The sequence below is a fragment of the Saccopteryx bilineata genome, chromosome 2, assembly GCF_036850765.1.
Source record: "Saccopteryx bilineata isolate mSacBil1 chromosome 2, mSacBil1_pri_phased_curated, whole genome shotgun sequence".
Taxonomy (NCBI): domain Eukaryota; kingdom Metazoa; phylum Chordata; class Mammalia; order Chiroptera; family Emballonuridae; genus Saccopteryx; species Saccopteryx bilineata.
In genome coordinates, this window is record NC_089491.1 from 114426239 (window position 1) to 114449445 (window position 23207).

General features: G+C 38.5%; 1 protein-coding gene across 2 annotated transcripts in view; it reads right to left on the reverse strand.

Annotated features, from left to right (window-relative positions):
* The window catches only part of PTPRR (protein tyrosine phosphatase receptor type R), a 299896-nt gene that overhangs the window by 14406 nt on the left and 262283 nt on the right, over nt 1-23207 (reverse strand). For both annotated transcript variants that reach the window (XM_066257665.1, XM_066257666.1), the window contains 3 exons: nt 15684-15794; nt 14056-14213; nt 9925-10038 (listed from right to left, as the gene is read on the reverse strand). In XM_066257665.1, coding sequence (XP_066113762.1) covers nt 9925-10038; nt 14056-14213; nt 15684-15794 — 383 coding nt within the window. The remainder of the gene's footprint in view (nt 1-9924; nt 10039-14055; nt 14214-15683; nt 15795-23207) is intronic.

Genomic DNA, 23207 nt, shown 5'->3' on the forward strand with positions numbered 1-23207 from the left:
TTTATTGAGACTTCTTTGGTGTCCTAACATGTGGTGTTTCCTAGAAAATGTATCATGAGTATTTGAAAAGAATGTATATTCTGCTGCTTTGGGGTGAAAGGTTCTGAAGATATCAATTAAATCCAGTTGATCTAGTGTGCATTTAAGGCCACTGTTTCTTTGTTAATTTTTTGTCTGGATGATATATTCATTGATGTTAGTAGATATAAGTATTGCTACCCCAGCTTTTTTTTTTTTAATTTCAATTTGCATGGAATACTTATTTTCCATCCCTTCACTTTCAGTCCATGTATATCTTTTGTTCTGAATTGGGTCTCTTGTAGACAGCATATACATGGGTGCTATTTTCTTATCCATGCAGCTACTCTATGTCTTTTGATTGGAGTATTTAATGTATTTACATTTAACGTTATTATTTATATGTACTTATTTATTGCCATTTTATTCTTTAAACATACCTCTTCCTCTCAATTTTCTTTCCCTTTGCTCTTTTTATAGCAGGCCTCTTAACATTTCTTGGAGTACTACTTTGGTTTTAATGAATTCCTTGAATCTTTTTTGTCTGGGAAGCTTTCATTTCTCCTTCAATTTTAAATGGTAGCCTTGCTGGATAGAGAAGTCTTGGTTGTAGGTTCTTGTTTTGCATCACTTTGAATATTTCTATCCCTTCTGGCCTGAAGGGTTTCTGTTGAGAAGTCAGATGTTTTCTTTATGTGGGCTCCTCTGTAGGTAATTAACTGCTTTTCTCTTGCAGCTTTTAGTATTCTTTCTTTGTCTTTAACTTCAGCATTTTAATTATCATGTGTCTTGGTGTAGACCTCCTTGGGTCCCTCTTTAATGGGACTCTCTGTGCTTCTTGAACTTGTGTGATTTGTTTCCTTCATCAATTTTGGGGAATTTTCAGCTATGATTTCTTCAAACAAGTTCTCTCTCCCCTGTTTATGCTCTTCTCCTTCAGAAACCCCTATGATGTGGATGTTGTTTCTCTTCATGTTATCACAGAGCTCTCTTAGAGTTTCTTCAGTCTTTTTGAGCCTCTTTTCTTTTTGCTGCTCCTCTTCTGTGCTTATGTTTATCTTGTCCTCTAAATCCCTGACTTGATCCTCTGCTTCATCCAGCTTGCTCTTGATTCCTTCTAGTGCAGCCTTCATTTCTGATATTGTATTTTTCATTTCTGACTGGTTCTTTTTTATAATTTCCATGTCTTTTTTGATGCTTGCTATCTTTTTGTTTAAGTTCTCATTGTGATTATCCATTGTTGCTCTAAGATACTTGAGCATCCTGATAATCAGTATTTTAGACTCTGCATCTGGTAGTTTGGTTACTTTCATTTAGTCCTTTTTCTGGGGAATTCTCTTTTGATTCATTTGGGTCATATTTTTTTTCTGCCCATTTTTTCTGTGTATTAGGTAGTTCTGCGCTGACTTTGACATTATTTGTGGTGTCTTTATGAGGACGATGGGCTCAGTTGTACTGACCTCCATCCCACCTGTGTTCCTTGCTCTAGGAATGCTTCTTGAGGGTATTATTTACCCTCCTGTTGTATGTGAGTATTGAATGCAGTTGGTCCTTTTGTGGGTGCAGTTATCTCTTCAGACTGGCTGGCTCTAAGGTTAACCTCGATCACATGTGTTAGACATTGTGCAGTGTCTGTCCTGTTGGGTATATTTATCCTCCATTGTGTCTGCTGCCTGCTGAACTCCTCCTTTGTGTGTGCTGCTTATGTAGCTAGCTGAGTCTAGTGTTGGTACAGTCTCCCACCCACTACTGGTTGTGTTGGTTCTGGGTTTTCTGGGATTGGCATTAGTCATTGTTTGTACCCTGCCATGAGCTACCTGTCTGGAGCTACTGCTTTGTTTGTTCGCTGTTTGTGTCTGTGTTTTTTGTGCCTGGGTACTGTGGTAGGGGCCCACTTGTGTATAAGGATCAGCTTCCTCCTTCTGAGAGATGACAGTAGCTCCATAAAAGCTGCAAGCTCCATAAGATTTGCCTCCACTTTTCAGCTGTTCCATCTCTTGCAGCTGCCTGGTCTTCCCACAGAATTTTCTGTAGAAAGACTGTTGTGTGGGCTCAGACTGGCGTCACCTCACCAACCCCTCTACAGGTTGCAAGCTGGGCACCTCGTGCTCCAGTGGCTGCCTGCTTACCTGTCCCATTAGCCAGTGCTCAGACCCAATTGCGTGTTATCCACTTCATCTTTTAATTAATGAATGTTATGATAATTAGCAAAACAATCTATTAATGTACCTCTAAATAAAACACTCATTGGTACCTTGCACTAATTTGAACTCCTATTTGGAAAGAATAAATCTTATTTTAGTTAAAAATATGCTCAAAAGTATTATTAAAAGGAGAATAACAGACTTATGAATCTGCAGTGAGAACTGTAGGATCTATTAATAGAAGTTGCCCTAAAGCCAATAAAAATAATGTCTTGCCAGAGAATGAGCAATCCACCAAATGGCTTTGTCATTGTTGTTACATTGGAAATATCCATTTAGCATGACAGACTCATCTCTAAACCAACCATTTGAATTTATGGCTAAAATGTGGATTTGTGATCTGAGTACAAATTGTCTGTTTCTGTCACATTGGATTACAAACAGGCATTGTGATTGGTTTGATCTTTCCCAATGCTCAAACTCTTGACTTAGTCATGGAACAAGCCCCATTTCAGTATCCAAATCACTGACTTGTCTTTTTCTCTGCTGTTAGCCATGCCCTGGGCTCCTCAGAGGAGGCAGCTGGAAGTGGTGAGGGCAGATTATAAAAAAGTTGAACAGTGTGCAGCCTTGGATCTTCTGGATCAGAGGCCATTGTTAAAGAGGGTTGGAAAGGATAGGAAAAGGCTTGCACACTGCAGACTACAAAATACCAGCTCTCTGATATACTGACTCTGTCTTTTGAATCCTTTATTATGCTTCTAGTCAGTCAGTTGGTCCCTCTCTTTCCTTTTGCCTTTGTGAGGGTCCCACCCGGCTCAAACACTGGTGTCATCTCCAATCTTCTCTCCTCCCCTAAACATCTGAGAGGACAGTATATATGTACTATTTTACAACTTCTTTCTCTCCCATTTCGATAGTCTTAGAGGAAAGCTTTATGTGGTCACATGTAAAAGAATGCTTAAATGAAGTTAAATTGGAGGATTTTTCAGATCCTTTAATGCATTAATATTTATTGTAAATATCCAAGTGGAGAGGGGTTCTAAGGAATATAGTATATAGCTTTTTCTCTAACTTAATTGAGGACCTTTTTTTTTTTTGTCTGAAGAGTTTGGCACGTAGCAGGCTCACATAGTTGGATAGATAGTTAAACTGTGCTGTGAGAAACAGTCTGGAAAAGCCTGTTAAGGAATTCATCTTTCTACATCCTGGTGCCTGATGCATATTGAGTAGTAGGTGTTTAGTAAATGTTTGAATGAATGAACTAATGCATGGTATGGAGCCAAGATCTCGGGTGTCTGTTTCACAGGACACAGGGCACAGGATTCAGGTCCATCTACAAAATCCCATCCTAAAACCATCCCGAGGTAGGTCTGGCTTCATGGGCCTGTGATCCTCATGTCCTGTGCTTAGAGGGACCCTGCAGTGAAGCTCTGCTGTCACTGTCTAGAAATATTTTATGTTTTTTTAAAAAAGGAGTCCCACATTTTTCTTTTGTTCTGGGTTCCACAAAAGAGGTGGCTGCTCTTCGGGAGGTGTCTTTTTCTACAGTTCTTCTGTTCCCTCTCTGTGCCACTTCTATTCCCAGTGACCAGGAGCCTCAGGTATACGCAGCTTCTGGAGCCTCCTCTTCAATTATCCTTCATCAAAACCTATGTTCTGAATATATTGATAATGCAGGGAGTTATGTTCTCTCTAACTACCATGCTGGAAAGAGCACATCATTTTGTTTACGTTAAAGTGTAAATAGCAGAGAAGACATGAAGTATCACCTTCAGCTCCCATCTCTATGTTCAGTGAACTTTAAAATGGAATGATTCTTTTAGCCAAGGATTGGCTTTCTAACAGTAGTATTGTAGGTATTGACCATACACATATATTTTTGGCATCCTTCATATACAGATATTTTGGGATGGGCAACTTTCTTATATTCTTTAAATTATACTCATAAGGCAAAAGATTTATATGGTCTGAAGAGAAATCAGAGGATTAAGTATAAACTGGCAGTTACAAACTAGTCCTAGGGATGTAAATTACAACGTAAAAATATAGTCAATAATATTATAATAACTATGCATGGTGCCAGGTGGGGACTAGACTTATTGGGAGATCACTTTTGTAATTTATATAAATGTCTAACCGCTATGCTGTACATCTGAAACTAATATAATATTGAATGCTAACTGTAATTAAAAACAAAAAATAAAAAAATGCTGGAAATAGGGAAAGAAAGAAGACATATAGATGTCCATAGGAGAAGACACTCAAAAAATTATACTCTTAAAGCAACTATGGATAATATCATTGTATTTATGAAACAGCTTACATTCATATTAAACATTGTTTTAAAAATTATGGTGTCATTGCATTTTTTAAGTTATCAAAGCATTACCAAAGTGATACTTTTTTTCTTATCAGTTTTACAATAAATATATTCCAAAAGCTTGTTTACTTTATCTACAACAGTCCTACCTTTCCATTAGAAATCATAAGTTCTGAATTTTAAAAGAAGTCTATTTTGCCATTATCTAAGCACTATGAATTTGGACAAGTTACTTGATATCTTGAATTCTTTGATTCCTCATTAAAAAAAAAAAAGATTATCTCTTTTCCTAACTGTGGGTTTACTCTAGGGGTTAAAGGAACCGTGTGCTTTGAAGTCCATGCAAAAAGGCCATGATTTAATACCCTTGTGAGTGCGAGTCATGCTTTCTGGAATGTCTGCAGACAGAGCCAGAACCGAAGGTAAGGACAAATGACCGCAGAGTCTAGGATGGGGACAAGGTTTGAAGAACTGATGTAGAACAAAGAGCTAAAAACACACACAGGAGAACATCTTTCTCTTGACTGTCATGAGTTAAAGACCTAGTCAATGCTAGCAGTTGGTGACAAATCAAAAATTTGAAAATGAAGCATGACAGGAAAAAGCTGAACACAGGGGCAAGGAGGAAGGGGGAACAAGAAGTTGAATGGGGCGAACCTGAAAAGGCGGTGGTGAAGTGGATGGAGCATCAAACTGGGATGTGGAGGACCCAGGTTCGAGACCCCGAGGTTGCCAGCTTGAGCTGGTTTGGGCAAAGCTCACCAGCTTGGACCCAGGGTCACTGGCTCCAGCAAGGGGTTACTCGGTCTCCTGTGTCCCCTCCGGTCAAGGCACTTATGAGAAAACAATCAATGAACAATTAAGGTGTCGACACAACGAAAAACTGATAATTGATGCTTCTCATCTCTCTCTGTTCCTGTCTGTCTGTCCCTGTCTATCCCTCTCTCTGAATCTCTCTGTCTCTGTTAAAAAAAAAAAAAGTTGGATGGGGAGAAGGAAAGGAGGAGGGTTTTCTGTGTTCTTTTCACAACAACTAGGGGAGTACATAACAGAAGGAAGAGACAAGAAAGGGAAATTCGATACTGATCTTGTTAAGGAAGGAAGGAAAAAGAAGAACCTTTCAATGGAAGTTATAAGGAGAGAATCTGTTTTCTAAACAACAACTGCTCAAGAAAGAATTTCTGTAGAAGGGATTTCAATTAATAAATCAGAATGATTTCAAGACACATCCTGGCAGGGAGTTAAATTCAGGATTTTGGGAGCGTGTGGGCTTCAGGTCAGCAGGGAAGTTGGCTCTGTTTTGAAGATCCTATCAGGAGTCAAAGGACAGGCCTTGTGGAAAGACCTTGGTGGTGATGGAAGGCCAAGGCTAAATTTTCTGACCATTTGATTTAGGAAGGAAGGAACAGATAGAGGAGGCATTGTGATATGATTTTTAAAAAATGTATTTGTGATTCCATTCAAAGTTAAAGGGCAGTATTGTAGACTTAACAATGTAATGTGACTGGGAAGTGAAAACCAAGGTGGGGGTCAGGCTATAAGAGCAGGTGTGTGTGTGTGGGGGGAGATAGGAGGGTGAATAAGCAAGATTAAGAGTAGAAAGAGCCAAAAATAATTTGAGCAAATCATAACCAGTGCTTTTAAAATTTATTATTTTTATTTTTTATTTTATTTTATTTATTCATTTTTAGAGAGGAGAGAGACAGAGGACAGAGAGAGAGAAGGGGGGAGGAGCTGGAAGCATCAACTCCCATATGTACCTTGACCAGGCAAGCCCAGGGTTTTGAACCGGTGACCTCAGCATTTCCAGGTCGATGCTTTATCCACTGCACCACCACAGGTCAGGCCATAACCAGTGCTTTTAAAGATGTTGTTTCAAATAGGGTGACAGCTGGTATTGGAGGTCAACTTGGTTCCGAGTCAGTTTCGACCCATGCAGGTATCTGGTGCCCATGGAATTCCAGCATTAGCCAATAGGAAAGTTAGAGCAGAAGAATATAAACAAAGTCGCTAGGGGATTTTGGGTCCCATGCTGGAGGCTTGTTTACAGAAGCACAAAGCACAAGTCAAGGTCATTGTAGGAGCAGCTCCAGTTAATGGGGTGCTGTCCTTTACCACCTGACAAGTACCCCTTTTCTATGCAAAAGTAGGTCCCAGAGTGATGTGAAGCCACCAGATTGTATTCCAGCTGGGTGGACAGCACTGGATGGAAGGCAAGGTGGTTTCAGGAGACTAAGGCAGCAATTGTAAGAGGTGAGGGAGGGATAACTAGAGCTGATCTTTTCTTGCACAAAAAGAAAAGTAAACTTTTGGAAGCAGTTATATGTGGAGTAGAGAAAGGTAGAAGTGAGGAGGGTAGAGAGAGGGAGAGAAACATAGGCTCAGTGTTCTACTAAGTGCGACACAGGTGTAACCTCATCTTAATGTCACTGCCACCCTGTGAGGAACCGAGTATTAGTTCCTGTTTACAGATGTGTGTTCAGGTGTCTTGCTGTATCTGTGGCTAAACTTGATTGCACACTTATTATGTAAAAGGCACTTTGAAGATGCTCTCTTAATACTTGCAACAAAAACAGAAAGTAAATGCTATTACTACTTCCATTTTCCAAGTGAGAAAGCAAGGAAGGTAAAGGTTCTGCACCATGCACAAGGCCACACAGCCAGAAGGTGGGAGCCATGATGCAAATCCAGGCAATCTGTCTCCAGAGCCTAGAACCTTAACCACCAGAATAAACAGCCTCGGATAAGCCAACATTAGGTGAAAAATAGAGAGAAGATAAATTTACAAAGACTTAGAAATTATTATTTTAAAGGCGACAAGGACAGATAGGGTTAGGGAGAGAAAACTTAATCCAGAAAGGAAGATTTGAATGTTTCATCTTTAGAGACAGGAGAAACTTTGTTGATAATTTTAATAATAATGAAGATAATAACATAGTGACCATTTAAGGCTTGCTACACACCAGACCATTCTAAATTCTTTTAATATATTATCTCACTGAATTTTCAGAAAAATGTCTTTGTTTCTTATTAAAATCCCAGGACCTAGCACACAGTAGGTGCTAGGTAAATATGAATCTTAAAAGGTGACTCTAGTTTAACTTTTAGGTCATACAGCAAAATCTCTCTCTTATTATTTATTTATTTATTTATTTATTTATTTATTTATTTATTATTGTGGAGAGAGAGACAGAAGAAAGAGAGAGATGAGAAGCACCAGATTGTAGTTGCAGCACCTTAGTTGTTCATTGATTACTTTCTCATATGTGCCTTGACTAGAGTACTCCAGCCGAGCCAGTGACCCTTTGCTCAAGCCAGCGACCTTGGGCTCAAGTCAGTGACCCTGCCCTTAAATGGGATGAGCTCATGCTCAAGCCAGTGACACTGGAGTTTCAAACCCGGGACCTTGGCATCCTAGGCCAATGCTTTATCCACTGCACCACCACCAGTCAGGCTCTCTCTCTCTCTTTTTATTATTTTTTTTAGGTAAGATGAGGGGAAATAGTGAGGCAGACTCCTATATGTGCCCTGAGCAGGATCCACCTGGCAACTCTGTCTAGGGCTGATGCTTTGGTACCAAGCAATTTTCAACACTTAAGGCTGACCCTCTCAGACAAATTAAGCTACCCTCAGTGCCCAGGGCTGACGCTCAAAGCAACTGAACCACTGGCTGTGGGAGGGGAAGAGGGGAAGAAGGAGGAGAGGGGAGAGAAGCAGATAATCGCTTCCCCTGTGTGCCCTGACCGGAAATTGAACCTGGGACATCCATATGTAGGGCCAATGCTCTATCCACTGGGCCATCAGACAGGGCTACTCTCTCTTTTTTTTTTATTATCTCGCAGCTTTTATCTTTGTCTGAAATTCTCCTGTTTATTTCTTAGCTTGTTTATTATCTCCTTTCTCTCTCTTAGCATGTAAACCCTAGGACAGTATAGTCTAACTCGCCTTGTCCAATGCTGCACTTGCAGCACTGGAACAATGCCTTGGGCACGGGAGGTATTCCTCTATATTCACTGTGTGAATGGAAGAAGAGAACCCAGGGTTTCAGCCTTCCAGAACAGCTCTTCCGCTACAGCACACTGGATCACAGAGCAGGGAGGCCAGCTGCTCACATTCCTTGTGTGATGTATAGCATCTTTCCCTGTGTCTGTTCTCAGGGAGCACCTGTTCACTTTCTCCAAAACTGAATCAACCATTCTTTTACCCAGACAGAGCGTAGTTGTTGGGAAAGGAAGAAAAATTTCTTTGTTTCTGCTGTTTCCAACACATAAGCAGAGATCATCACAAAGGTGATCAAATGATCTATATATAAAAATGACTGTTTCACCTTATACCTATTAAAATGTCACCCCAATAAATTTTAAAAAATGGTTCAGCCCTGGCCGGTTGGCTCAGTGGTAGAGCATCAGCCTGGCATGCGGAGGTCCCGGGTTCGATTCCCGGCCAGGGCACACAGGAGAAGCATCCATCTGCTTCTCCACCCCTCCCCCTCTCCTTCCTCTCTGTCTCTCTCTTCCCCTCCCGCAGCCGAGGCTCCATTGGAGCAAAAGGTGGCCCGGGCACTAGGGATGGCTCCTTGGCCTCTGCCCCAGGCGCTAGAGTGGCTCTGGTTGTGACAGAGCAACGACCCGGATGGGCAGAGCATCGCCCCCTGGTGGGCGTGCCGGGTGGATCCCGGTCAGGTGCATGCAGGAGTCTGTCTGACTGCCTCCCCGTTTCCAGCTTCAGAAAAAAAAAAAAAATGGTTCAGATGATAAATTTTGTTATGTGCATTTTTTTAAAAAAATTTATTTATTTATTTATTTATTTATTTATTTATTTATTTTAGAGAGAGAGAGAGAGAGAGAGAGAGAGAGAGGAAGAGAGAGAAAGGGGGGAGGAGCAGAAAGCATCAACTCCCATATGTGCCTTGACCAGGCAAGCCCGGGGTTTTGAACTGGTGACATCAGTGTTCCAGGTCAACGCTTTATCCACTGCGCCACCACAGGTCAGGCTGTTATGTGCATTTTTCACAATTAAAAAGACTAGGCTAAAAACAGAGGGGCTCTTGGTAGTATGACATGTGCAGTACTTCATTTTAAAGGATCAAGAGCCAAAGGTGAATGGCTCAGTTAACTCCAATGAAAATACAGAGTATGTTAGAAAGGACTATGGGTATAAGACTAAGAGGGAACAGTTACCACCATAAACAACCTGTATCAGAGATGAGGAAGTGGTTAGCAGAAGTGCTTTTGTTTTGGACTCCTGATGGTCAGTGTTATAAATAACACTTTCTTTGATGGCTTTTTAATGTAATGTACATTCTTAAACACTTTACACGAATCACTATAAAGATTTAGGACTTTGGAGCCTGCGGCGTTTGCAAAGTCAGGCTGATCAGAGCAGGCTGTGACAGACACGTTGCTCTGAAGTCGAGGATGCAATCCCACAGGCACTCACCTGTCTACACGAAGCTGGCAGACAATGCTTAGTGGATCGACAACTCCTTCTTCTTTCAGCTGTTGACAGCCGATGGATGTAGCAATAAAACACCCCGTTCTACCTATCCCCGCGCTGAAAAGAAAGGACAAAGAATAACAAGGTGGAAGAAAAATCGCAGAGATAAAATGTACTTTTTAAAAAGTCCTTTTAAATTTGAAACAACAGCTAGGATTAATCACATTAATAACAACAACAACAGCTCTCATGGACTAAGTGCCACAACCTGGGCTCTGTGCCAAGTGCTCAAATACACTCTCTCTTTTAGTTATGTGCAGTAGGAAGAGTGGCATGGAGGCAGGTGCCGCATCAGGAAAATAGTGAGAAAAGCATTATAACTGTTCTACAAAGAATAACTACGGCCTGAATTTAGGTAAGAGATGGACACTAGAAAGGAGGGGAAAGACTTAGGCACGTCACAAAGGTGAGTCTGGAGTTGAATGGTCAGAAAAGCAAAATGTCAAAGATGAGCAGGACTGGAAGAATGATAGTCCCAATGAGAGAAAGGCGGAATTCTGGAATGAGCTGCTTTGAGGGAGAGTTTAGTCTTAGATATCTTGATGTTGAAAATTCTCATGAGTAACTGAAGATTCAATTCAATTTAGGAGAAAAGAAGTGGCTAAAGGCATATTATTTCCAAGTCACTTTATAGATTAATAAAAACACTAACAAACCCTTTACTTATGTGTGTGTCTATGTCTTTCTCTTAGTAATTAAATAGTTTTGTTTGTTTGTATGTTCATTTTTACAGAGACAGAGAGAGAGTCAGAGAGAGGGATAGACAGGGACAGACAGACAGGAATGGAGAGATGAGAAGCATCAATCATTAGTTTTTTGTTGCGCATTGTGACATCTTAGTTGTTCATTGATTGCTTTCTCATATGTTCCTTGACCGCGGGCCTTCAGCAGACCGAGTAACCCCTTGCTCAAGCCCGTGACCTTGGGTCCAAGCTGGTGGGCTTTGCTCAAACCAGATGAGCCGTACTTAAGCTGGTGACCTCAGGGTCTTGAACCTGGGTCCTTGGCATCCCAGTCCGATGCTCTATCCATTGCGCCACCTCCTGGTCAGGCAATTAAATAGTTTTTATGTAAATTTCTCTTAAATCTATATTTAAATTCCCTCAATTTCTCCTAAACTCTAGAGTGTTATTCTATCGCCTAGTTGGACTCTTGACACTACTATTTTGTACTTGCTTTCAGTTCAATGTACCTAAAACAGAATTATCTTTTCCTTCAATGGCATTACCAGTCAGCCACAAGTTTCCCAGCCTAGAAATCTTGGCGCTGTCTTCAACATCTCCTTCTCTCATCTCCCACATCCAATCTGTTACCAATTCTTATATTTTCCACCTCTATTGAGCTTTTCGGGTCTATGCTTTCCTTTTTATAGACTGTGCTCAAGTTTTCAACATCTCTTTATTTCATGATTAGCAATGATTTCATTATGGTTTCCAAGTCACCAGTCTTTCCCTGGACTAATTCACAATACACACAGCTGCTAGGGACCTGATCATATTACTCTCTACTCAAAACTGTAGATGGCTCCCAATAGTTACAGCCCAAGGTTCAAGCTTTCTACCATGGTATTCATGACCTTGAATAATATGTATACGATTAACTCTCAAAAAGTTTATGTCATTTTACTGTCCTCCTGTACCCTTTGTGCTCCCCCCCCATTTACATGAATCATTGCAAAAAATGCCTTTTATTTTCTAGTTTTCCTTTCTGTGTTAATGCCTTAGTTACCATCTTTTAAAACCACAAACATTGGTCTCTCCAACATTATTCAGATGTTTACAGGCTTTCTCCAATCCTCCTGGTTTGAATTAATAACCCCCCTTTTGGCACTCAAATAGCAGTTCTTTCTCTTATTTGCAACTTGTTTCTACTGAATGTGAGTGCAAAGGAATACAGAAGTAGATTGGGTTTCTTTTAGTTGAAGTGTCTATAGAGACTTTGTTTCATTAAAAAGAGGGTTTGAAGTGTATTATATGAACGGCAGGCATTTTGGTTGTGATAAATGAAAGAATAACCCATGCATAAGAAGGGTTTAAGGAAAGAGTTGTTGCAGGACAAGATACACGAGGTGCGACAGTAAGTAGACAAGCTTGGCTTGAAGAGAAAGTTACTTTAGAGAAACAGTGGGAAATAAAACTGGGAAGGTACACGGAGGCCTATAAAAGGTCTTATATGGGAAGCAAAGAGATTTAGACTTTATCCTCTAAAACTTTTTATTGTTGTTGACAGTTTGATGAAAACTAGGAACTTCCACGTCCTAAAAAATTTTACATAACTTTAGGTACTCATATTTGTTTAAGTAATTTCAAGGGGTTTGCTGACTTCGGTGGCTCATCCAGAGAACCAAGGTTAACAACCTTAGCTCTGGGCAGGGGGAAGTCATTGTGAAGTTCTGAGCAGGGACTCCATATGATGGAAGATGGTTTTAGGAGCATCAACAAGGAGAAGTACAGCAGATAGGCCACCATGGGGAGAGCTGGGGAAGTGGGGGGGGCGTGTGTGCAATTAGCTGACTACTTCTTTTTTTTTTTTTTATAATAAATTTTTATTAATGGTAATGGGATGACATTAATAAATCAGGGTACATATATTCAAAGAAAACATGTCTAGGTTATTTTGTCATTAAATTATGTTGCAAACCCCTCGCCCAAAGTCAGATTGTCCTCCATCACCCTCTATCTAGTTCTCTGTGCCCCTCCCCCTCCCCCTAACTCTCTCCCTCCCTCCCTCCCATGTCCTCCCTCCCCCCCCACCCTTGGTAACCACCACACTCTTGAGCTGACTACTTCTAATGTATGAATGAGGTGATAAGAGTCTGAATTTGGGTGATTGGACAGGAAGTGATGATTATGGGAGCTTTGAAGGGAAAGCCAGTTTGGTGACTGATTAAAAACTGAGGCTGGAATTAAGAGAAGGCCAAAGATAACTGTCAATGTTAGAGCTTGAGTGCCTGAAAAAGAGATGGTCTCGTTTGTAAAAATACTTATCAGAAGGGGACCTGGTTTTATAGAGGAAGTGGCTAGTTCATTTTAGATATCCTGAGTGTTTTACAATTTTGGGTGGGGGACAGTTTCAACTGAACAGGATGGCCAATTAGATTGTTTTTCCTCGGCCCCAAGGTAAGGTTAGGGTAAGGCCCCAAGGTAAGGTTAGGTTAATGCTAAAAACTGAATAATGATGCTCTTTAATAAGTAGACATATAGTAAAATTTGTTCTTAAACAAACCACACAGGTTCAAAAAAGAATGAAGCCACAATTATCATTTAAAATAATGTAACTTCTTCATTAAAGATATCAAAAACATTCTTACAAGACTTACAAGATGTTCAATGAAGCAACACCAATGAGAGTATTTTGAGAAAGTATGAAAAATAAATGGCTAGTTATTGAAATAACTTTTAAAATGCTTGCTTTAGTTTAGGAGCACTAAAGGGAAAGTGAGGGATGAGATGAGAGCTTTGAGCCAGACATTAGGGAAGAGACCCACGGACATCCACTGCTTGTGTGGGCTTAACCTCCAGTAGCCCCTGTTCTGGTCACAGCACTTTGTTTTTGCTTTGGAGAACTACCACTTGCCCACTTAACCATTTCATAATTTATTTCCATCTGTTTTTCATAAAACAATGTTTAAAATAGTTGGCTGGTTTTCACCAAATGTGAAATAATAATAAATGTTACCAAGATACAATTCAAGTATAGTTCAGGTGCCACCTTGAAACAACAACAAAAGCCACCAATAAGTTAGGAAATCGTATCTGCCATTCCTAGCGTATATTAGACTGATGAGACTAAATGAAGCAAAATAAGTTTCAAGGTAGAGGACTGAATTGGCTCCTGTTCCTTGAGATGTTTATTTAGAAATGGTATTTTCTCCACTGTGTAATTGTTTGCTGAAGATGCCCTTATTTATGAATCCTGATGAAGATTCAACTTTTAGGAAGTTAATCAATTTCAATAAACATTTATTTTACTGACAAAGTCACACCCAAGAAGTAAAACCCAACTTCTATCTGCTCTTGGTTTTTACAAAGAATGGAGAGTTTGCAGAGGCAGAAAGGATAGTTCATGCCTTACCTGCAGTGGACAACCACAGGCCCTTGGCCTGCAGAAGCAAGTCTGTCTTCTTCTACGTCCATCATGAGTTGGAGAAGGGGCTGGGCACTGTCTGGAGTCTTGTGATCGGGCCATGATGTGTACCAGTAATGCTTCACATGTTGGGTGTGACTTCCTTGCTGAAAATAGCAACAGCCACCAAATGCGTCATTTACTTGTACAACTACAATTCACACAAACCACAATACTGCATGCCTTCTATTATTCCCATCTTGCTGGCAACTTATTTCCAGATGAGTAAAATATCTAGGAGATTTTTGAAGAATAATTCTTCACCTTGAGAAAACTTACCTGTAAATATTCTGATATCAAAGTTTGACAGTCTTGCTTCTATTAAATGACACACAATGCAATATACAGGTGATGTATTTTGGAATTGTACCTGTGAAACCTCTATGATTTTATTAACCATTGTCACCCAACAAATGTAATTAAAACAAGAAGATGAAGTAGAAAAAATAAATGAGAATATATAATTAGCATAGAAAATGTGTATATCACTCATGCTAAATATTATATATGTTTGTAATTTGCTATAATAAATAAAATGATAGATAAAAATGTAGCCAAGAAAGAATTGGGGTGTTTTCTGCTCTTTGCACATTCCTGACAGGTTACTAAAACATATTAACCAATATAAGCCATGTAATTTTATATTCAGTTATTCTAATACTTCTACACTCATCCCAAACTCCAGTTTTAAGGGCAGTGAGAAATCCCAGTAGCAAAGGGGTTACAGGGTTCATTAGATTAGAAATGTTTTGAGTGAAGGTCCATGTATATCATCTCCAAACTCAGCATCCAGTTGGGCTGCTGGCATGACCGAAGCACTTCGATATGTATTTAAAAATAAGTTTTGGTAAGTGCCTTCCTACCTCCAGCTCCTCACTGCTGACCGTCAGTGAGGCTGTGCCTCTGCTCGCCCTGTGAAGATGCTGTCCTCACAGGGCGGCACTAGACAGGATTAAAATCTTTGAGATGATTGTCCTCCAGAGGCAGAAACAATACCATGGCAACATTCCTCAGCATCTGCTGCCCATAAGTTAAACAAGATAATTTTTCTATGACGTAAACTGGTCTAGGGAAAGTCCCTATAAATAAATTACTGTAGCTCCACGTTTTGAAGAGCTCAGCAACACTTTCAGGCTCTCCCTGCTGCCCCCGGCCGCCCACAAGCACAGATTTTCTTTCACAGTTCCCAGGTCTGACTTCCCAGGTCTGACTCAAAGCTGCGGAGACCAAAGGGAAATTAAAAAAAAAAAATCATGGTAAAGTCTGCAGAACAAGTCTTTAGTTAAAGGCATTCAAAAAGTTAAATCAAGAGATCTTTTGTTTATGCAAATTAGAAGATCGTTGCTTCCTATTTAGTGAATTTCCTTAATATCTACTTCTTTAATTCATTCAACATATGACTAATAGCTGACAATAAAGAAACACGTGAGAGGATGATTTAATTTTTCTTTCATCTTGACGCTATTTAATTGGTTTAAGTTAAATCTGTTGTACTTGTTAGGATAATAATTTCAAAGAAGGAATGTTATGTTCTAATATCATTTACTTTGTAGAGAGCTATAGCAATGTAATCTTACCTTTAAGATAAGGTTTCGAACAGTATAGTTGTCACATTCATTTACATTGATAACCAGAACCTCGACTTTCCCATATATTCCTCTCTTTTCAGGCCAGTATAGCACGCATTTCTGATGAAGGAAAAAGAACGTAGCGAATATTAATGATGTTCACTGGCCTTCAAGTACTTTTCATTCAAGTATCTCAAGAGTTTTTATTTAATTTTAAAAATCATGTATCAATTCTTACAATTCTGTAAATGCACAAAACCCACTGAATTGTACATATTAAGCTGGTGACTTTTATGGTATGTGAATTATATCTCAATAAGGTAATTTTTTTAAATTTTTTTTTTAGTAAAGTATCAACTTTTTCATGTTCCTGCCAAACACTGTTGCTATTAACCCCATACCAAAATAAGGTAGAATTTCCCAAAACTCCACAGAAAAGTTAAGAATGAATTAAGAATTTAATTAGATATGAAGAAATCAATATTCAAATATTAGAGTATATCATGTAATGACTAGAAGTAAAAGAAATGTTTCTCCCAAAGATTGAGGCAAGTCACACTTTTCTGCCTCCTCAAGTGGAAGTGTCTAATCAGAGAATCTGTGATGTGTTACATGCCACAGGATGGAGTTTCTCTTGCATGTGAAACAGACATAATGACAATTAATGACTGTATGGTAGTATATTTTTTCAGGACCAATGGTCTTTTTTAACCTATGGGTCTATCACAATAGGTGTACAACAAAATTACTTTAAAAATATTTCTGTAATGGATCTTCTCTGAAGGGTTCAATAACAATAATAATCATATTGCAAACAAGGCAATATATTTATAATATGGTGGTAAAGTTCAGGCTTTGGGGTCAGAGAGTTTGGGTTCACATTTGGTTCTACCACTTATTATCTGTGAATTCACATGCAAGGTAATCTCTCTGACCTCAGTTTCCTCATGATTTACTATATGGAAAGCACTTAGAAACAGCCAGGCAGCCTGACCAGGCATTGGCGCAGTGGGACATTGAGGACCCAGGGTCAAACCCTCAAGGTCACTGGCTTGAGTGTGGGATCATAGATGCAACCCCATGGTCACTGGCTTGAGCCCAAAGGTCACTGGCTTGAAAAGTAGCTGGCTTGAGCAAAAGCTCACTGGCTCAGCTGAAACCCCCTGGTCAAGGCATGTATGAGAAAGCAATCAATGAACACTAAGGTGCCACAACTATGAGTTGATGCTTCTCATCTCTCACCCTTCCTGTCTATCTGTTTCTGTCTGTTCCTGTCTGTCCCTCTGTCCCTCTCTCTCCAGCTAAAAAACAAAAAGAATGAAAAACAGCATTCAAAACATGTTGCTCTTATTACTCTTGTTATATTTTACAATTATTGGGATTTGCTCTAAATTGATTAAATCATTAATTAAGCATGAAATAATGCATTAAATATTATATTATTATATCCAAGCTATATTATTAAAAAATACAAAATGAGATTCAAGCACACATACTGATTATCATTTTGTCTTTTAATCAACTGCAAAAGACCTATTAAATTTTTATCACATATTTTATTTTATTTTTATTTTTTTATCACATATTTTAATGATTAAAAGTATAAAGTGTGAAAGTTGATGTTTTATTGCAAATGCCAGGGAAGCAATGTTAATTTTAGAAGTATTGTTTAAATAGCATTATTTTCTTCCAAACACACATGCACAAATCAGGACCTTATAGTTTTCAGGACTCTTGTTTCTTCACATTTATGCCAAAGGCATGTGATCACACTTGAAAAAAATTAAGAAGTATAATTCAAAAGAGCAGTAAAAGAATCATAGAATTATAGAACTAAAGACATAAAGAAAAAGACATTCCAAATATCAGAAACATACCTCTGGGATTCTATCATGTTAAGTACTAAGTATTCCCCAAGCCAGAGTCACAAAGAAAGCCACTTTACCTGGTGGACTCAATGTTTCTTTCATCCGTTAAAATAAAAACAAATTTGCATCCTCTCTGTTCTGGTCTTTTTTTCAAACACAGTAAATCATTTCCACCTCTCCCCCTCCTCCATGACTGTTAGGCAATCAGGCTAAAGGCTTACTCTGACATAATGTTAACATTAAGAAAAAAAATCTTTTAAAAATAGAGTAGTTTGTTTCTCTCATCATTTATGAATTGTCAAGAGTCTAAAATGTCCCCAATTTGTTAAAGATAATCATACTAACCAATTTACCTGGCTTCTTTCAACGGAGCACCAATTATTTCACTGCAAGACTCGAGCTATTGTATATCTTAAAACCCCTGCCTCTTGGATGAAGCCGAGAAGACACAAAGAATTTTGAAAAAAAGTATTGAACAAAGAAAGAGGCATTCAGTGGTCCAGCAGTGTGATATGTGCCCCATTGTCCACAATCAGATCTGAGCAGCAAGCCCCTCTTTGGGAAGGTGATTCTCAAAACCGGCAGGAAAAGCTTCAAGGTAGGAAGGAGTTCACAACCTGCACCCTGAATCTCAACAATACTTGAACAGGCTTGTGCACCTACTTGATAAATGGAAGTACGGCTCGCTCCTCTCCCAAGCTTGTCAGGGCCCTCTTGGAATGTTTTTCTTGACTCTTTACCAAAAATGCAATTGGCAGCCAGCTCCCAGTAGACAATGCAATATGACTTGTTCATTCAAAGAACCCTTAATTAGCACCCCATCTCCTTTATGAGATACAATAGCTTATTTTTACACATTGAATATAATCCCCCCCCACACACACACCCTTTTAGGAGAATGCAGAAAAAGAGACCAGATAAGTGTGGATGCTTTTGAATATGAAGTGGAGGAAAGCTGCAAATGTAGTTAGTTGTTTCTGTGAGCACAAGTTCAGGTTTAAATTATTCTCGTGAACAGCTTTTTAGGGTTTTTCTATTGTGATGCTAACAATGGTATGAAAGAAACAGAAAATGCAAAGAAGGAAAATGCTCTTTTACAGATAATACTGTGAAACTACACTAATTGTAGGTAATTCAAATAGCAGCTATCTAGCAGAATATAACTTTAAGTCAACCCTATTCTTCTGCTAACTGGGCTCATCCTTTCAGTAAAATTATCTATTAATTCCAAGAATTCATGATTTGGAGGAAGAAAGATGTGTTCAGAGGGTCATGTGTATCTGGTGCAAACAAGTAATTAGCAAATCCTGCCTGTAAAGATTCTGAACATCAACCAGTTTTTCATATTCAGAGCAAAAGAAGAATGCAAAGCAAACTCAAATTTCTATGATATTTTTTGAATTTGACCCTCCCTCTTGCCCTCACTATGTTGGGGTTATTTGTGTATAAAGAAGAAGGAAGTCTAGCTAGTAGTTTAGATGCCTTAAAATTATTTTTTTAAATTACTTTCTTTTCAATTCTCTATGCATCTAAAATCAAAGACATTTAGCTCTATGAACTATGTGTGCATCATCACATAGAGTGTGGCCCTAAATAAATTTTTAAAAAAGATGGTCAGTTTCATTTGGGCACATTAGCATATGAGAGGGATGGGGGGATCAGATTGTCTGCTGTTACTACTATTATAGTTACTCTTATTCCTGATGTTCCAACTAAGCATGACTAATGAAGGTACAGCAATTTAATATTGAAGGCACCTTCACCAAAGATCATCTAGTCCCTTTTACAATAATCTGAGTTTGGTAGAGCAGGTAGCAAGTATTATTATTATTATTATCATCATCATCTAATTTTACAAAAGAGATAACTGAAACGAGGATGTTTTACTAAGGGTCTTTGGGAAAATTCCCTTGAGGGTGAGGACCCTCTGAGCAAGTCTCACTTTATAAATTCTATATGTCCAATCTCTATCTCTTATCTGTACATTTGTATAAAGTTCTAGACATTTATTTCTAGCCACTTAGTAGACTAAACCATCCAGAGGTCTCCAGGAGTCCTCAAACTTAACAGGTGAAAAATGCTGCCCATATAGTTTATGACATCACCCTTCACTCAGCCTTCCAGTTTAAAATTCTGAAATCAAACCCTCCCTTGGCCCTGGCTGGTTTGCTCAGTGGTAAAGCATCGGCCCAGCATGTGGAAGTCCTGGGTTCGATTCCAAGCCAGGGCACACAGGAGAAGCACCCATCTGCTTCTCCACCCTTCCCCCTCTCCTTTCTGTCTATCTCTCTCTTCCCTTCCCGCAGCCAAGGCTCCATTGGAGCAAAGTTGGCCTGAGCACTGAGGATGGCTCCATAGCCTCTGCCTCAGGTGCTAGAATGGCTCCAGTTGCAGTGGAACAACAGCCAGATGGGCAGAACATTGCCCCCTGGTGGGCATGCCAGGTGGATCTCAGCCGGGCACATGCAGGAATCTGTCTGCCGCCCCCTCCTCCCCCATTTCTCACTTCAAAAAAACAAAAGAAAAAAGTAAAAAAATATATAAATAAATAAAACCCTCCCTTGATTCCCACACATTCCATCAGAAACTAAGTACTGTGTCTTTACCTCTGGAGCAAGTTTTCAACCTGTCCCCTTTTCTCAATACACTCTTCTGTTGCCTCAGTTCTGCACCTCATTACCTGTTACCTGGACTGGTGCTACAATTTCTAACCTATTTCTCTGCTTCTCCTTGCTTTCCTCAAGTCCAAATGCTATATCCTGCCACTATTACACCACTCTATGGCAAAACATCATTAGTGGCTCCCTGCTGTCTATATAACAAAACCCAAAGTTTCATTGTATTAATGTAGTCTTATATTCTTTGGCACAACTTAACATTTCAGTCTCATCTCCCTTCGTGCCATATTATGCTATGCTCAAGCCACATCAAACTGCTCAACCCACACAGGTCACGCGGTTTCCTGTCTGCCTTTGTTCACTGTTGCTCTGCTTGCACCGCTTCCCTTGTGCACCTGCTCATTCTTCAGGACCCTATTACAACACTGAAGGCTTCATATTAGTATTTGGCCAAATAAGTGTAATAAAAATTAATCTTTTCTATAATTTTATCAGATAAAGGAATGAAAAAAGAGAAAACTTAAAAAAATATATTTTTTAAGTATGTTTTTTTGAGGTTAAACTGTTTGCAGAGTGCTGACTAGTTTAATCGATAGCTAAATGAGATTTATAAGTAAAGTCACAGAGTTAATTCAGATGAAAGACACATGTAAATACAGAGAAAGAATATGGCTGGGTGTACTTGAGAGAAGTATTATGATAGGCCAAATCACCAAGTGATTCCCTCACTTTCTGAAAGATAAACTTGATACCTTATGGCTCTCTGAGGCCAACAGTGGGTTGTGGCTTGCATCATTATTTACACGATTATGTTGGGGCAGTAATTAAATGTATGGGCTTTGGAATCAAACAAACCTGGATTAATATTTGGCCTCCATTACTTACTAACTTTGCGGATTTAGGCAAATGGCTTAATCTTTCTGAACTTCTGCTTTCTCATCCATAATACAGGGACAGAAAACCCTACTCTGTAGAGGTAGAGTGAAAATTAACTGAATTAATTTAGAAATGTGCTTAGCTCATACTTCTAAGAAATGGTAATAGGTAGACAATATCTTCCATAGTATATGTAATATGATTGACATTTAGAGCTATTTTAGTTCTCAGAAAGGGATCAGAGGGGCACCAAGGGCCTCCCAGAGTTGGTCTGAGGATTTTGGAAATGAGCAAATGCTGTTTTTGTTTTTGGACTGACCTACCTCTAGCTTTGCACGTTTGGCCACTATATCTTTCTCAGCTTTGCAATAGTTCATGTTTAAAAGAGTTTGAATTCTTTTAATGTTCTCATTCTTTTTTGAGGAAGAATTTCCTTCTTCTTATGATTTATCTAAATGAAGGAACTGAAATTTACCAGCAATATAATTTCTTCTCGTTCTTGCAATATAACTGATTTTTCAGCTCCATTTTTTAAAAAAGATTTTGTTTATTCTCATTTTATAAAAAAATAACTATGAGAATATTGGGATGATAAAATAAGAATTGGAAACTGTTCATTTATTTATCTATTAAAAAGTAGAAAGATTCATGAAAACACAAAGCGTGGGAATTTGTAAAGATAACTCCACCCTCATTTTTTTGGAAGGAAATGATTTTTGTCTATTCTAAACAATGACGCTTAACACAATTGAAAGTTGGCACATATTTAGTAAATAGCATTTTCCTGGTAGTGTAAAGGCTACTGCATTTTTCTTTTAAGCCAGACTTCTCAGTATCATTTTGATCTGTAAAACATCAAAAGTTTTCCTCTATAATGTTATGTTTATGTCTTTGGAGAGTCTGATAGAAAGGAATTTTTATTTTAATTTAATGAATAATTAACAATGAAAAAGTAAAAAATTTTACTGCAATATTAGGCTATGGGAAAATACACATATAAAACACAATATATTACTTCAATATTTCCAAAAAATATATTCCAGACATTTAAAAAGGGGTTAAAAATGGTAAGAAAAAAATTAATACCTTTCCAATTTCTAAATTCAAAGAGGAAAAGAAAAACCTCAATCACCCTTTAGTGTGGTCGTTCTTTATTTTTTTTTTATTAAATCTAGTTTTCAACAGATCCACTTGTCTGTCTTTCTTATGGAGAACATGAATTCTGAGAGTGGTACCAATAGGTAGCTCCAATTATGATGAAGTTGAAAAAGAAAGAACAAGAGGTTCTCTAATCCTTTCTAGACTCAAAATGAAGAGTTCTGAGCATCACCAGTGAACCAACTCAGTATCACATTGAAACATAGATTTGTCTCATGCAGCATTTCTGTTAGAATGATAACCTTGGTCTTGAGGACAACGAAGAAAAACTAGGCTTTGGCATATTATCCAATTGTTCCAATTATCCTTACTAGACATTTTTAAAATATGTCACATACTACCCAACCTCTAAGGAATGTTTTCTGATTAACCAACAATCTCAGCTGCTTCTATTCTAATGAAAGAAATTCCTGGTTCAAGAAGAAGTTAAAGAATTAAAGACATACTTCTCAGTTTTTTTTAAAAAAGTGAATAAATATAAATATATCACAAAGTTCGAGAATTAAAATGCTGAAGATAAAAATTATGAATTAGTTTATAGTTACTACAATCTATTCTATAATCCTTGTGAAATATTGTTCCACATATGCCTTGCCAAGTGTTAATCCTTAGTAAATATGCAACACTGACAAGTAAAAATGTTTTCTGTGGAAAATACAATATATTTGTTTAAAACTTTGACACACATATACTTACATAATTACCTAAAATTACAGTGCTTTTCTGAGGTTCATAATATTTGATTTTCTTTTTAACGGAAGAGGAAGTAGAATTAATAAGGGTATGAATGTGTTTGAGAAAATACATTGTGACAATGTATTGAAAAAAAATTATCATTCACAACAAAGTGGGCAGAGGTAATGCATTCCACTCAGATCTAGGAAATGTTGCTAAATCCTGCCTGAATTCTGGGTTGTCACTTACTTTCTTTCAGTGCTCTGTATATTATTCAACTGATTTTTGTCTTCTGTTGTTGCTATTGAGAAACCTATTTCTAGTTACTCTGGCTGGTA